Source organism: Agelaius tricolor, unplaced genomic scaffold (assembly GCF_023055355.1).
Source record: "Agelaius tricolor isolate 1412-34295 unplaced genomic scaffold, bAgeTri1.0.p SCAF_5, whole genome shotgun sequence".
In the NCBI taxonomy this organism is placed as follows: Eukaryota; Metazoa; Chordata; class Aves; order Passeriformes; family Icteridae; genus Agelaius; species Agelaius tricolor.
Genome location: NW_027269265.1, coordinates 47,966,736 through 47,981,799, shown reverse-complemented (window position 1 = coordinate 47,981,799; position 15,064 = coordinate 47,966,736). Strand labels below are relative to the sequence as shown.

At 46.9% G+C, this 15,064-nt stretch overlaps 1 protein-coding gene across 1 annotated transcript in view; it reads right to left on the bottom strand.

Annotated features, from left to right (window-relative positions):
• The window catches only part of SLC67A1 (solute carrier family 67 member 1), a 58,267-nt gene that overhangs the window by 40,242 nt on the left and 2,961 nt on the right, over positions 1 to 15,064 (bottom strand). The window contains exons 3-4 of the mRNA XM_071427759.1: positions 14,197 to 14,342; positions 13,147 to 13,279 (exon numbers count right to left, since the gene is read on the bottom strand). Coding sequence (XP_071283860.1) covers positions 13,147 to 13,279; positions 14,197 to 14,342 — 279 coding nt within the window. The remainder of the gene's footprint in view (positions 1 to 13,146; positions 13,280 to 14,196; positions 14,343 to 15,064) is intronic.

Below are 15,064 nucleotides of genomic sequence, written 5' to 3'. Positions count from 1 at the left end.
CAGCAGCTGCAGGCTTCAGGGGTGGAGAGCACAACCACAAAAATCAGCGTATTTTAAGGTAATCCTCTTATACTTTGAAAGCAAAATTGTGCAATGGCACATGTTTATGCTTATACCTTTTAAACCCAAAGAGATCATGAGGAATGATTCCACCTGCCCTGCACCACACTAGTCTTACCAACCTTGTTTTCCAGAGCCATTCTTTGAGCCACACAATGTTTTATGAAAGATGTCCCCTGGCCATGACTAGAAAAGTAAAATGGGTGATGAACACACCACTGCTTTTGGGGAGCTCCAACAGAAACTAACCTTGGAAGGTAAAGCCATCAAAAGAGAGGAAGGGTCCCCTCAGCTATACTGCACAGGACATAACTGCAGGATGACACCCCAGCTTTCACACACAAGACAAAATTTGCATCTAAGCAGACCCAAATAGCAGCTGGGGCCTTTCCTGTCACTGCCACAATAAAAGGGAATAACCCTGCAAAGAAGGTGACTCCTCAGCTGCTAGAGGACCTGAGCTGGGCAGCAGGACAGGAAGAGTGTACAGTCTGGTTTCTGTGCTCAACTGACCCATGTCTGCAGCAGCTGCTGCTGCTCCCACTGCCCCAGGGAGTGCAGATAAGCAGCAGTTCAGCTTTTCCAGACATAGCTCAATCCCTGTTTACAGCCTCTGGGCTTGTCTTTTCAAAAGAAGGAGCTAGGTGTCTATTCTTGCAGGAAACCAGGTGTGTAAACAGTTCAATTAATATACCCAGCAAACCGTGCTCTAGCACAGCAAAGAGGGCCAGTGGAGACAAGCCAAGAGCACAGGAGCCAAAGAAGGAAAATACTTTTAAAGAATATGCCTAATTAGAGATGGGCCTGGGCCAAAAGTTCATATTTGAACACCTGGAATAGCCCAGGGGAGCAGAACGGTAACCTGAACCCAGATCCACATTTTGTAATTCTCTCCTCTCCCAGATGAAGTAAAACCCAGCCTCAAACCCAACCCACAGTTGGAGCTACAGGTTTCCAAAAGCCAGAGTCTGGAGATTTGGCTTTCTACTTTCAGCCTGGTTTTGGCCAAGTCATTGTGCTCAGCTGCTGGTGCCCTGTGTTCCTCTCACCCCACAGCACCCAGTGCCCTGCTGTGGGCCCACCATGCTCCACTCAAGAGCTGGCTCTTGTCCTCTGGCATCCCCATCTGCTCCAGCAGCCACAGCATCCTCAGCACTGTGACCAAGCCCAGCTTGTCTCTGCACTCCCTTCTCCCTGCCCTCACAGGAACAGCTCCTGTCAAAGCAAGAAGCCTGCCCTAACTCAAAGCCCAGTGGCTCCACTCTCAATGCCTGTGAGACAAATATTGGCAGCAACCCCCATTTTTGTGCCAAATCCCCAGATTTAGGGCTTGCTTTGAAGGGTACAACCACCATGTCAGGGAAAGCCCCCCCATGCCCTTTATGAATGCTTGCAGAAGAAGCAGACTCCCTTTTCTCCCCTGCAGCTTAGTTTTCAAGAACAGACAATTAAACTTCTCCCACACCTTATCAACTCTTTTGTCTTTAGATTTTCTTTCTAGCAGAATCACATTTGACAAAGAAAGGTCAGCCTGATCCCCATAAAATCACCCTGTCACAGGCACGTCACGCATTTCAGACAGCTTGCAAGGCTGACTAAACATTTACTTTTGGATGGCTTTCTTCCAAAGTCCAGAAATAGATCCCAGTTCCCAGTAAAAGAGTGCCTGAGTGTGCCATCAGATGGCTTCACTGCCCTGCCAGAGCGTGCCACTTGCATTCCAGCACTTTCCCCCTCACTGGGTGCCACTACTGAGCTCCCTGCACATCCTCCAGGGAGAGGTGAGGCCTTATCTCCCAGCTGGATTATTCCTGGTAGGTCTTTGTCACTCCTTTTTCCATCATCTGACCTTGGGTCCTGTTAGGCTGAGGTAAGTGACTAATGCACAGGGCTCTGGATTGCTTTTCCCAGTGGGCACCCAGCCCCTCACCAGCATAGCTGGAGAAGAACAAATAGCATTTGCTCACACTGGATGCTGCAATACTCAAGGAAGAGTTTGTGTTCTGAAAAACCTTTACACAATTCAGCTCCACTGCTATTCAGAGCAGTTTTGCACCTTGAATGTACTCTTGTAGCTATTGCAATCTTCATCTCCAAGAAATTAAAAAAACCCTAAAAAAAATACTATTCTGACTTTCTACAAAAGTACAGGGAAAAAATTATATAATCCTTCAAGGGCTAAGAGCCTCTGCCTGCAAAGCGCTTGCCACACAGCACCTGAGCAAAATCAAAATGATGCAACTTTTGTTAGGGTGTACAGATTACAATCAGGCAATTACACATCCCAGACCGTGTAATCACATGCAATGAGAACACACGTGGGTGTAGGGTGAGGTGTGAGCCTGGTGTTACCAACCACAGCCTCCTCCGGTTACCAAAAGGAGTCATTCAACAAATGCTTTAAAAATTTCTTTTCTAAACATTGCTAGATTCAGAAGAAGGCCTCTTTCTGTCATGAAAGGGAATTCCTGAAAGACTGGGAAACCACCAGGACTGCACTGGAAAACATTAGCCGGAAGAATTGATCTATCATCTGTCTCATATCCAACTGTGTCCGGACAGTTGGAAAGGGAAGAGGGGAAAAACCCATCACACAAGACAGAATCTGTTATACAGCTTTATATCAGAAAAAAAACCTCTCCAAGCTTCTGTAGGAAGTAAGTTTAAACATCTGATGCATGAACATCCTCAGCTTTAATAACCATTACTGTCTTTCATCTCCCCTTTTTTAAAAGTCTCAGAACAGCATTTAAGACTCGGGCCTCCTGTAAGCATTGCTCAGATGCTCCCCAGATGGCTTTTCCAAGGGGATTTCTAATTATTCAGGGTCTTTTAAAGGCATATCCTGCAGGAATCTTTTAGGTTTCTGGGGCTTTCCTTCCTTCCTCTACAAATTTCTTTACCCGGAGCTTGATTTAAAACCAAACTCAAAGGAAACACAATGACTTCAGTATGTCTCAGATCACATACCCCGGGGTAAAAGATAATTGAACCAAATCCCATAAAAATGGTGCAGATTTCAAAGGGATTCACAGTGAAGTTTTGTAAAGATGTAATTAGACCAAAAGTTTTAGCTGAGAATATAATGGAATAAAGGAACATTTAGTGAGACTGAGAAAGTTAATACTGCATATAGACCATAATGGATTGGATATGCAATCCCCTCTCCTCTAAGAAAAATAAATTAAAATCGAAGCAACAGTTGCTGTAATAGCAGCTAAACAAGGAAACCTCTGATTCTCAAAAACTCTCTCAGTTTTCAGATCCTGAACTACCTTAAATGGATCGCACATCCAAAAGCCCTGAATTCCTATCTGCTGAAAATCCACTTTAGACAGTGCCAAGTGGGAGATGAAGAAAATCACAGTAATTTCTGGAAAGGCTGGCAACTGCTTCTGCATAAGAGGGCAGCTGGAGAGCAGAGCCAAACTCCCTACATGATGATAAAGCAAAGCAAATAATTTCAATGAACATATAAGGCTTTTGTCTCTCTCAGGCCATCCAAGCAATAGCTAACAACAAGACATGCTACTCTTCCAAATCTGCTGCTGCATATCCCCCCAAGTGGGATACAACCCCATAAGAGGTTGTTTTGCCACCTGCAGCTGCTGACTGGGCAAACAGGGAGTGTTTCAGTGTGTCCTATGGCACAGACATCCTGCTAGCTCAACACAGGGTGCACTAATGGACTTACACCATGGTGTCTGGCCCCTCAGATCCCACCATGAGCGTCTCCCTCCTCTTGGGATCAGCATCTTTGTTTGCCAGCAGTGCTTATGGTAATTTCCTGCACTGCTCGGCACAGCACAGGGCTCAGCACAAGCAGTCAGGAGCTTGTGATATGAATGCTGAGGAGAACATTTGATAGAATCACAGAATGACTTGGGCTGGAAAAGGCCTTAAAGATCACCTATTTCCAAACCCTTGCCATGGGCAGGGGCACATCCTACTAGATCAGGTTGCTCAGAGCTCCATCCAACCTGGCCTTGAACACCTCCAGGGATGGAGCACCCACAATGCCTCTGCCAGTGTCTCACCATTCTCACAGTAAAAAGAGCTTATTTCTAATATCTAACCTAAAGCCATTACCTCTTCTCCTGTCACTACATGTCCTAGTAAAAAGCCCCCCTCCATCTTTCATATAGACCCCCATTATGTAGTGGAAGGTACTTTAAGGTCTCCCCAGACTCCTCTCTTCTCTAGGCTGAAAACCAACAAGTCTCTCAGCTGTCTTCATAGTAGAGGTGCTACCTCCCTTGTGGCCCTCCTCTGGATTCCTCCAATTCCTTCAAATCTTTGGGCCTCCAGAGCTGGATGCAGGTCTCCAGGTGCTCTTGAGAGTGGAGTAGAGGGGCAGAATCCTCTCCCTCAACGCGCTTGCCACACTGCTCTTGATGCAGCCCAGGACACAGTGAGCCTCTTGGGCTGCAAGTGCACATTGCTGGGCTATGCTGAGCTTTGCCTTCTAGAGCAGAAGGTTCTTTCTTCCAGCACCTGCTTTTGCCTTCTTGGCTCTGACTTGGGCAGTGTGGCTGGGACACTTGCCAGTGAAGACCGAGGCATCATCCATACCTCAGCCTTCTCCATATCCCATGGAACCAGGTCTCCTATTTCCTTCTGGAGAGGGCCTATATTTTCCACCATCATCCTCTTATCAACCACATGCCTGTAGAAGCTCTTCCTATTGCTCTTGATGTCATTGGTCAGATTTAATTCTTTCTGGGCTTTTGTTTTCCTAACCTGATCCCTGGCTACTTAGATGATCTTTCTGTATTCCTCCCAGGCTAACTGTCCTTGCTTCCACCCTCAGAAGGCTTCCCTCAGACATCCTCTGTTTGAGATTTTCCAGGAGCTGCTTGTTCATCCATGCATTTTTGCCTCCCAACTTTGTTGGGATACATCTCTCCTAAGCTTAGAGGAGGTGATATTTGAATATCAACCAGTTTGCTCGGACCCCTCTTCCCCCCAGGGCTTTATCCCATGGCACTTTACCAAGCAGATCCCTGAAGTGGCCACAGTCTGTTCTCCTGAAGCCCAGGGCAGGCAGGTTGCTCTGCACCCTCCTTGCACTGAGGTTCTCAACTCCACCATTCCATGGTCACTGCAGCCAAGGCTGTGCCTGAGCTTCACCTTCCCCATCAGTCTTTCCTATGCTAAGAACAAGGTCCAGCATAACACCTCTCCTCACTGGCTCCTGTATGCCTTGGAGCGGGAAGTTCTCTCCCCTCCTGCATTGCTTATGATCAGTTTTGTTGTCCCTCCTAGGACCAGAGCTTCTGAACATGAGATCACTCCTATCTGAATAGAGGACGCCATTTGCTCTGTCACCAGCTGGATGGCCTACAGCAGACCCAGACTATAAAGTCACTTGTCCTGTCCTCCCTTAGTCCTGACCCGTAAATCCTTGGTGCTCTCTTCATCCATCCCCAGGCAGAGCTCCATGCAGCTGCTCACTGACAGGACTCTGAGGAGCACCAAGAAGTTTCTGATGCTGGAAATACCTTCTCGCTTGGCTGCACTATCCCATGGTTTGTGAAGGAGACAAGCCCCAACGAGTGAGTGCCTGGAGATGGCCATTCAGAAACTCCTTTGCCTTCTGGCCATGTCCACTGCCCAGATGCTTGACACACCTTTGGCTCTGCCGGTGTGGCTGTGAGCAGGGTTTCATAAGGAGACCAAGAGCCAACAAAAGCTCTGGATGGGGCCACAGAAGCTGCTGTAGTTCATGAGAAGGTCACACCCGGTCCATTTCATGCTAAACACCCCATTCAAGCTGTCTGCCCTTCAGCCTGGCCCATAAGTGAACTGGCACCTTGTGACAATGGGGTGTTGTCCCTCTCCAGCCACCCAGCAGCAAGAAAAGCATCAGGAATGGCATAAAAGCCTTACAAAGTCTTACAAAAAGGCTACTTTTCCACCCATCCTTTACAGCAGGCATATTTCAGGCAGGAGAAAACCAGGAAAGCAGCAGTAGGTGTGCTGTCCCTTCTTCCCTTGTGGTAAATGAAGGTCTATTTTGGAAACACTCCTTCCTTGCAGCCCAAGCCCCTTGGTGCCCTAATCTTACTGCCCCCGGTGACACAATACATCTAAAATCTGTCTCCTGCAGAGCTTCACTCCTCATCTCCCTAACTCCAGGAGTCTTAACTCCTCCCAGCCCACCCTTCACATGCCACATCCGCACATTTCCGTTCATCCTGACCTTCCCTCCCTCCCTTGTCTGATAGTCCTTCCCACACAAGCACCACATCCTTCCTGCCCTGGCCTCGCCACAAAGCTGGGCTTGTTCACTGAAGCAGATCAGAATGAAACATAAGCATGACCCTTTGAATCAAAAGGATTAGGAGAAGTAAAGGAGAGGGCTGGCCGCTTGAATATGCACAAACACAAAGGGAGGAAGGTAGGGCCACCTCAGGTTTCCCTGGAGGTCCCTCTGCTAGGTCTTGCTGGGCTCAGCCTCTGGGACTCTTCTATGACAAAAAACTCCCTAACCTGGCTCTGACTCTTTCCAAACAACTAAGAAAGATAGGGGGGAAAAAAAGTAAAAAAGAAAAAAGAGAAACAAGCCCCCCAGAATGGGATGGTAATTAGGCTTACAAAGACTCTGCCTGCCCAGGGCACCAGGGGATGAAAAAGAGAATACATCCAGGAAAAGCAGGATGTATTCCCTCAAGGTAATAGATATATTTGCATAAGCATACCTTGTGATAGAGAAAGTCTGCATCCCAAAGGCTGTATGGTCTAAATAGCAATATTATAAATGTATTGGATGAGGAAAGGAAACACTATCTCATTGCCCTGTATTATGCATGAGAAACAGCAGTGCAGAGGGACGGGATAACTTACTCTCATCACGGGAAAATCACAGCAGAGCCAAGTCCCAAATCCCAATTCAGGGACTTAACCACAAGCTATTCTGTACCTTCTATTTTCTGTTAACAAAGAAAACAGTATTTTCCTGGATTTCAATTCCCAGTGATATTGCCGGATTTGCTGCCCAGTCATGAAATAGTCCAGGAGTGGAAGGAGCAGATGAAGCTCTAGTGAGTCATGAGCAGACACTGCCTCATTGTGCAACCTGGGCTGTGAGGGTCATGTTCAGCCCTCCAACTTGACTTCTGCTAGCAAGGCCAGACCTAAAATACCTTGTGCCTTTTCATAAAATTCCCATTTTGGTTTCATTGTGGGTTTGTTGCCCCCACTTTTTACTTATTCCTTGGGGCTGTTAAGCCAGGCTTAACAAGAAAAATCAGCCACCACCTCACAGCCTACATGGGACTCAGTTAACAACAGACCAGGCAGGACTCTGCACTGCACAGGCACCCAGGGTGCATCAGGGGAGGGGAGCAGTGTTCAAACATCCATAATTGTTCAGCAGAGCTGACTCCACAAACACACACACGCTTTTGATTGCGATCTGGCGACCACGCACACCGAGCGGGGTTTCGCTCGCCCGCCGCCCCCTCACTTTCTGACTCCAGGCATGGGGTGCGAGGCAGGGCAGCCTCCCCCAGTGCACAGGCATGATGAAAGCTGGAAAAGGCAGCAGGGAAATTTCCTTGGCTCCCCTGGAGATATCCTTCTCCCTCTGCCTTTTATTTTCTATCTGCCTGTTTGTTTGGATAACTGCTGTCAGCCCATGGAGGAAAACCAGGCAAATCCTGCCAGGAGTCCCTCTTCCCATGGCTCTGGTGCAAGTCAATCTCCAGCAGCCTCCAAACCTCAGCTCTCTGTAAGCAGCACAAGCCAGTCACAGGAGAAAGCTCTGGGTATTTTTTTTTTTTCCTAAAATGCATTTTCACCATGGTTACTTTGGGAAAATGAAGCAGCAAACCTCTAAAGGTAGAGATGCCTGGGAGGTAGGAGGGTGCTATGGGGAAAAGGGGCAGGTGGCCATCCCCTGTGAGCTGCCACAGCCTCACTGCCACAGCCTCACTCACAGCCCTCCCAACATAAACCCTGCAGAAGGCTAAGTGGGAATGGTGGTTTTGAAGGAAAATGGAGAGCACACCTGATAAGGCTGAGGAAGGGGCTGCCAACATCCCCCCATTAGCTCAACCCAACCTAGCCCTCCTTGAGGGCAGCCACAAGGCACGGGCTCTCCCTCCCAGGAGCTGCTGGCTCCTGCCCTAAACCCCACTCTTCCTCCCTTGGGAAAGGGCCCCACCTACGGGTGAAGGACCAAGGAGGAGCTCTTGGCTCCATCATCACACATCCCTCCACTGGAGCTCAGGCCAGGGAGAGCACAGAAGAGCCAGGTTTGCTGAAGATAAGCCAGGTGGGAAAAAGGGCACCTTTGCAGTGACAGCCTCATCTTCCAGTGGGTACATAGCAGAAAGCCAGGGCACCCAAACTTAAAAATTGGTGGCCTAGATGTGGGAGGCAGGTTAGAGGTTTGCAGGAAGGAAGAGCTGGGCAAGAGCTCAGTGCAGACCTAACTGTTGTATGAATGCAGCATAGACAGAAAACTACTCCGAACCTGCATCCTGGTGGCTTTTGGTAAATTCATAATCCAGCATCAAACTCCAGGACCTTGGCCACAGGTACAGTGTGCTGATGGCCAGAAATGTGTCCTGGGACTTGGGGGTCAAGCAAGAAAAAGCTTAGGAAGCAGATGGTTCCCTGAGCTGCTTCAGGACTGCTTCATGAGGAGGTAAAGGATGCTGTAGAACCACCTGTGTCTCTCTGTCAACCACAGAGTCTGAACAGCAAGTTTAGGTGTAGTTGTCTCCCCTGCAGATGTCTAAGATTAGTTGAACTCCACCCAAAGTGCACTGAGGCATTTCCTAGGTTCAAGAATAGGTTAAACAAGTTATCAGAACTAGAAAATTCTGGTGCTGGGAATAGAGGACAGAAGTGCCCTAAACCTGACTTCTTCAACAAGTTGTTGAAGGATAATATCCATGATCCTCTATCACAGAATTTACAGATAAACTTCGGGGCCACGTCTTCCAAATTAAGACAGCTGCCATGCAGAGTAAGTAATAAGAAAAAACCCTTAGATTCTGTTTTGTTTTTTCAGAGAAGGCCACAGATGAGGGCATCTGCACCTCTCCCAAGCCATCAGCTCCTTGACAAACAGCCCATTTCCTCTTCTGTCCCCATTCCTGCCATGGCCCCACAGAGCTCAACCAGCAGTGACGGACCACATTGCAGATTATGGATGACTTGCCTGCTGGCAAGCAGACTCCACCTCCCTTTCTCCCAAGTGCCTTGACACAAAGGACAAAGCAATGCTTGTACAAGCGTCACCAGTCCTTGCTGCTTGGCTGAGCAGCATCATCCCAGGCAGAGAAACATCAGAGTTTTTGCTGGAAGGGAGCAGGAGCAGCTCCCAGAAGCAGAATGCCCTGCTTTGTCCTGAAATGGAGCACAACCCTTTCACCCCTTGCCATGCTCCCACCCACCTTCCCAGCTCCCAACCTTCAGTCCTTTCAACACCCACAGTTTTTCCACTCTGCCACGAAGCCATGAGAAATTCCCTGCCAGAGGACTTTGTTCAAATGGGTTTTTGAAAAAAAAAAAAAAAAAAAAGCAATTCCCTACTCCAGGCAAACAAGCTCCTTCTTTTCCCTATGAGGAAGAAGGATAATAGTAGAGCCAGGGGGAAAAAAATCCCAACAAACTATCCCCAAAGCCTGCTGTAATCAAAAGAATAATTGCTCCAGGAGATTTAAGCCTACAGCTGAGTCACTAAAATGAAGAAATTTCTCTGTGTCCATAGAAAGCAAACAATTCTTGGGTGATGCAGCAGAGATTCTCTGCAGCCTTGTTAGAAGGAAAGAAAAAAGCAGCCAAATGTAATTAATCATAGTCCCAGAAGAAAGGATGAAATCTCTGTAATTAACTACCTAGACTCATCTTTCCACTTTTGAAAACTAATCCAGCTGCCTACTTCCACCTTTCACCCACAGGGCTGCCACAGAAGTCTGCTGCAAGCACCAAATCACCTCCCTTTAGGGGTGCACTCACCTGCAGCAAGCGGCCCCACAACAGCTTTGCAGAGTGCAAACAGAGCTCCTTTTCTTAGTCCCCTTTTGTGGATGAACTCTTAGGGAGTCTGCATTCCCCAAGAACCTGTGTAGCCCTCAGATGAACTACAGGAGTTCTTTTCAAGCTGAAGGAATTTTATATCCACAGTCCTGACCCAACCGATCAATTACCAGAAAACACCAATTAAAAAAAAAAAACAACAAAACAAAACAAAAAAACCCCATGAAAACAGAAAAACACTTTCCAAATTGTTAAATGGTTACAACTGCTTGTGTTAATAACTTGGCTTATACTTCATTCTCAGGTGGTGAAATTTGCCTGACCAGCAAAGTTTTGGAAAACAAGGGGGGAAATGTGGCACTTCAAAGAGAAGAAGAGGAAGGGCTGGAGCTGGCAGTTACAGTTTAACAGCAGAGGTCAGGATCTAACACCCAAAAAATCCTATGCAAATCAGAACAAGACATTCAACTTCCTCGGGGCTCCCTTAATAAATAAGGGTTGACAAATATTATTCCAACAATGAAAACAATAACAGACCAGTTCTTTAGGTCAAATACATCAATGGTAAATACAACACAGAAGAATAATACCAAAATGACATCAGCTGAGGAACTGAGAGTGATTTCTACTCCCTCTCTTGTATACACAGCACTGCTAACATATGAATAAGGCTGTCAACAACACATGGGGGATGCTGGCCAGCTTTGTGGTAAGGGAAAGCAAAGAACACAGAGTGGACAGAAATCTCCAGCTTTGTTCTTCCATGACACAGCAGAAATGCTTTTTCAATGGAAGGTGATTGGGTCATTCTTCTGGGGGAAAAAAAAAAAAGGAAGTGATGACGCAGCTCCAAATACAGCTGGAACCTTCCTGTAGAAATGTGGGAAAGAGGGAGGGAGGATGAGCAGCCAGGCTGTGGGGCACAGCAGCAAGGCCAGGGAGCCCGGGCCATGTCCCTGGGGCAGCACCCGCTCCTTTCTGCGGCAGGCACAGCCGGAGGGGATGGCGATGGCACAGAGCTCGGGGCTGTCCGTGGCACAGAGCTGCTCTCAGCTGAATTCCTGCTCTCCACCGGTGCCAAAACACTTAAAGCCCGGTGGATTGTTCCTCTAATCTTTGCACTGAAATCTGGCAGAGGAGCTAAGCGCAGTGGGGTTTGGCCGCAGCAAACCTTGGTACCAAACCCCCAGAGCAGCTTCCTAAGCTTGCAGCTGCTCTTTATCACATCCTATCAACCTCTATGCACATCGGGGTGCTGTCAGCACGGTACAGCTCATCCCGTGCGAATAGAAATTCCTGTTGTCCTCCCAGGAGGATGCAGAGATGCTCGGGGAGCAGAGCAGGCGCTGCTTTCCCCAGCCCTGCCCTGGGAGTGCAGAGCAGCCCCAAATGCCGGGCAGGAGCAGCGGGCTGAAGCCGCCCTCCGCAGGACGCGAGGGAAACCAACCAGCCCTGCTGGGGAAAGCCAAGAGCTGCGGGCTCCTTTTCCACGGGCAGCTGTCGCACTCGCCCATAATTACGGACAAGGTTCACTTTTCTCAGCGTTCTGCTGCCGACACAAAGTTTAAGGTCCAGAAGCTTTCAAAGTGAGCAAGTGTGGAAGCCTCCCGTTGTCTGACAGCACCTGACGTGCAAAAGCTAGGCTGCCTTCCAGTCAAGGTCCCTGACTAATTAAATGACACAGGAGATTCCCTCCCCTGCCTCTTTTCTATAAACCTGTGACCGATGCACACACTGGAAAGTGAAATCTCATAAATTTTTGCTAGATAGCAACGTTGCCTCCATGTTAATGTTTAAATATGGGCATATAACCAAAGCTGACAACTGAGGTAACCTTTACTTTCAGTTAACACATAAAGGTCTACAATCACTGTATTTGGTTAAAAACAATACTTATTAAAACCAGCACTCAGCCAGCAGCATCTATAAATACCTTTAAATGCTGATCAGTTAATATTATATATGTCCCCAATTTTAATTTTATGTAACCATGTAATAACTACATAATGAATCCTCCTGATCAGTTTTGTGTCACTTGGCCAACACTGCCAAGGTACAGCAGCCAACAGATTTTAGAGTTGCTGCCTAAGGTTACACAGTTACAGCATTGTCCTCAACCTATGAAAGGATTTCACACCCTAAATTGCATCACTGCAGTGCCTGAATGCACAGTGGGATTCAGAGAACAACACACGACACTCCACATCATAATCCACTGTGCCCCGTGCAAAACACCCAGGAGATGCAGGACCATGCACAGTCCACAGAGCTTACAGCACTGGGACAAGGATGGGAGTGATTTTTACCCTCTATCCTATGCTGTAGAGTTATTTTAACCAGAGTCTGCAGAGGCAAGCATCCATAGTAAAGAGAAGCAGAACAAAACAAAAATCTGAATGTCCACCAGGGACTTTTTTCCCCCACCAGAGCAATGCTGGGGAATCCTCCAAGGAGATTACAGCCACATGAACTTCACTGCCTGCAAAATTCTCTGACACACCAAACCTTTTGAGCATTTATTTCCTTTTTTTCTGCAGAATGTAAGAGAAGGTGGCAGCCTGCTATGATGTGCCAGGCTGTGGAGAGCCAACATGGAATTGTCAGGTGTCTGCTTCATCTTGCTGTGACAGGATTGGACCCCCTCACTCTCTTCCCCCACTGTCCCAAGCTTGCCTTCCCCTTTCCCATAGTCTTGCCCTATATTGAGCATGTCCCAAAGACACCATTTTCTCCACAAGTTTCATGTTGCTCCTGATTTCCATTTCTCAGTTGTACAATATCATTTGTTAAAAGCTCTTTCAGCACTCTCAGCTCCAAAGACAAGACAATCAGCAGAAAGACAAAATCCACTTCTCAATCTATTTTGTTTTAAAATGTACTTAAGTAGGCAGAAGGTGAGATTTTCAACAAGATCTCCTTGAAAACAGTGGCAGGATTCTTTGTAGCAGCACAGAAAGCAAAATGTTGAGTTCTGGTACGGTCCTCTACTGCCACCAGGAGTAAGACAGCATCAAAAGCTCTAGGGCAGCAGAATATCCCTTAGCAGCTCCCTCTGTGATTGCAACAAAATCAGCACCAAACAAATTCACTCACCCGAATTTGGTGGAGAGAACACCTCCCACGACAGAGCCAGTAATGATGCCCACTCCAAAGCAAAAGCCCAGCTTCCCCAAAGCACCAGCACGTTGGGAAGGAGTGGTCACATCTGTAATAACCTTCTGAGCACCTGCAGGGGGGAAAAATATCAAACCACAGGGTTTGAGCAGATGCCCCAGCACTTCCCATGGTTTTATTGCTAAGCCATTAAGAGCTTTTTGGGGTTTTGCTTTGTTTTTGGGGGTTTTTTGTTTGTTTGTTTTGTTGGGGTTTTGTTTGTTTTTATTTGGGGTTTCCTGGTTTTTTTTCCCAATTAAAACTTTTCTGGGATGGTTTCTGGCCAGAGGCAATTTCCCCAGCTTTTAATTTTCATACTTTGCATGGAAGAGGGCCTCCAAATAAGCACTGTCAATCTCCTCTGGGAGCCCCATAGTCCATCAGTTTTGAACACAACAGCCCCAGCAGTCATGAGAAACAGAACCATTCAAACCACTCAAATAATCCCCTTCACAAGTGACAGGAAGCATTATCAACTTGATTCCTCTTGCATGAGTTACATGGACTTCTAGTATATGAAGTTTGTCTTTCACATGAAAAATATAGGAAACATCAGCCAAAAGAGAACAGCTTGGTGGGTAATGGAAGGTATTTTTGTAATAATGTTTAATTTTTACCAGCATGTTCATTTTAGCAGGAGAAAGGGAAAAGATTTTGTGTAAAATATCCTGGTTGCAAGATGGCAGCTGGAAAGTCTGGGGTAACTCTGCTGCCAGCAAGTGACTTGCACCCATGATGGCCTGGATGATCAAGGCCAAACAATTCCCTCAAGATTCTACAGGAAGGTGGGCCTGGAACTCAGACTAATCAGCACTGCTTTCCACCTGCTGCTTCATGTTCCCACCATTTCACCCCTGAGGACCATCCCATGCTCCTCCTGCCTTCCTTCATGCTGTTGGACCTGGTGACTTCCCCTAAAACAAGCCAGAAGTGGGGGGAATCAGGCAGGAAAAGCAATTTGGAAAGCTACACATCCCTGACTGACCTTACCTGGTATCCCATGCATGAACACTCCTGGCAGCCTGGAGAGGAAGAGGAGGGGGATGTTGGTGGAGAGGGACATAAGCAGGAAGAAGAAGCTTCCAGATGCACAGGAGAGAATTAAGGCTGCTCGGGCACCAAACTGATCTGCAAACCTGGTACAGAAATGGCACAAGGTTGTCAGTTTTCTCTGTAGGTTAAAAAAAAAAAAAAGAAAATAAAAGACTTCTCAACAGTAAATCAGTTTTGCTCCTATTTAAGGGGAAAAAACAACACCACAACTAAACACACTAACAAACAACCACAAACTCCCCAGGCCCCAAAACACAAACAGGAAAAACCCCAGTCAGATCAGGTTTTGACCCAGCTCCAACTCTTTGCTGTAATTCAACTCCAAGAATCTTAAAAAGCTTAAGTTGGACAAAGTCTGAGAGTACCAGAACAGGTTCTGAGCAACAGGGTCTAAGGTGACCATAAAACAGGCCTTAGAGTTTCTTGTTACAATTCCTTCCTCCTTCCCTTTATTTAAGCTGCATATTACAGTTAGCAGATGAATATTACCTTGCATAGCAATTAGTTGTGTTTACACTAAGAGGAACAACCCCCTAAAAATGCCAGGGTTGGTATACAAACAGAGCTAAGCTTAAGTAATTAAAAAGTTTTGTGTTGAGGGAGAGGTACAGATCAAAACTTTGCTGTTTACATGTAAGCCAGGACAGTTTACATTTGCTGTTCATAACCTAAAGACCACAAATCACTACATTGTTGGTGTGGGGAGTGGGGATTTTTTTGTTTTGTTGCTTAAAAGTAAACACAGTGCTTTATCTTTTCATATCTGTTTAGGAGCATCAAGCAAGAACACGAAAAACTGAGCTAA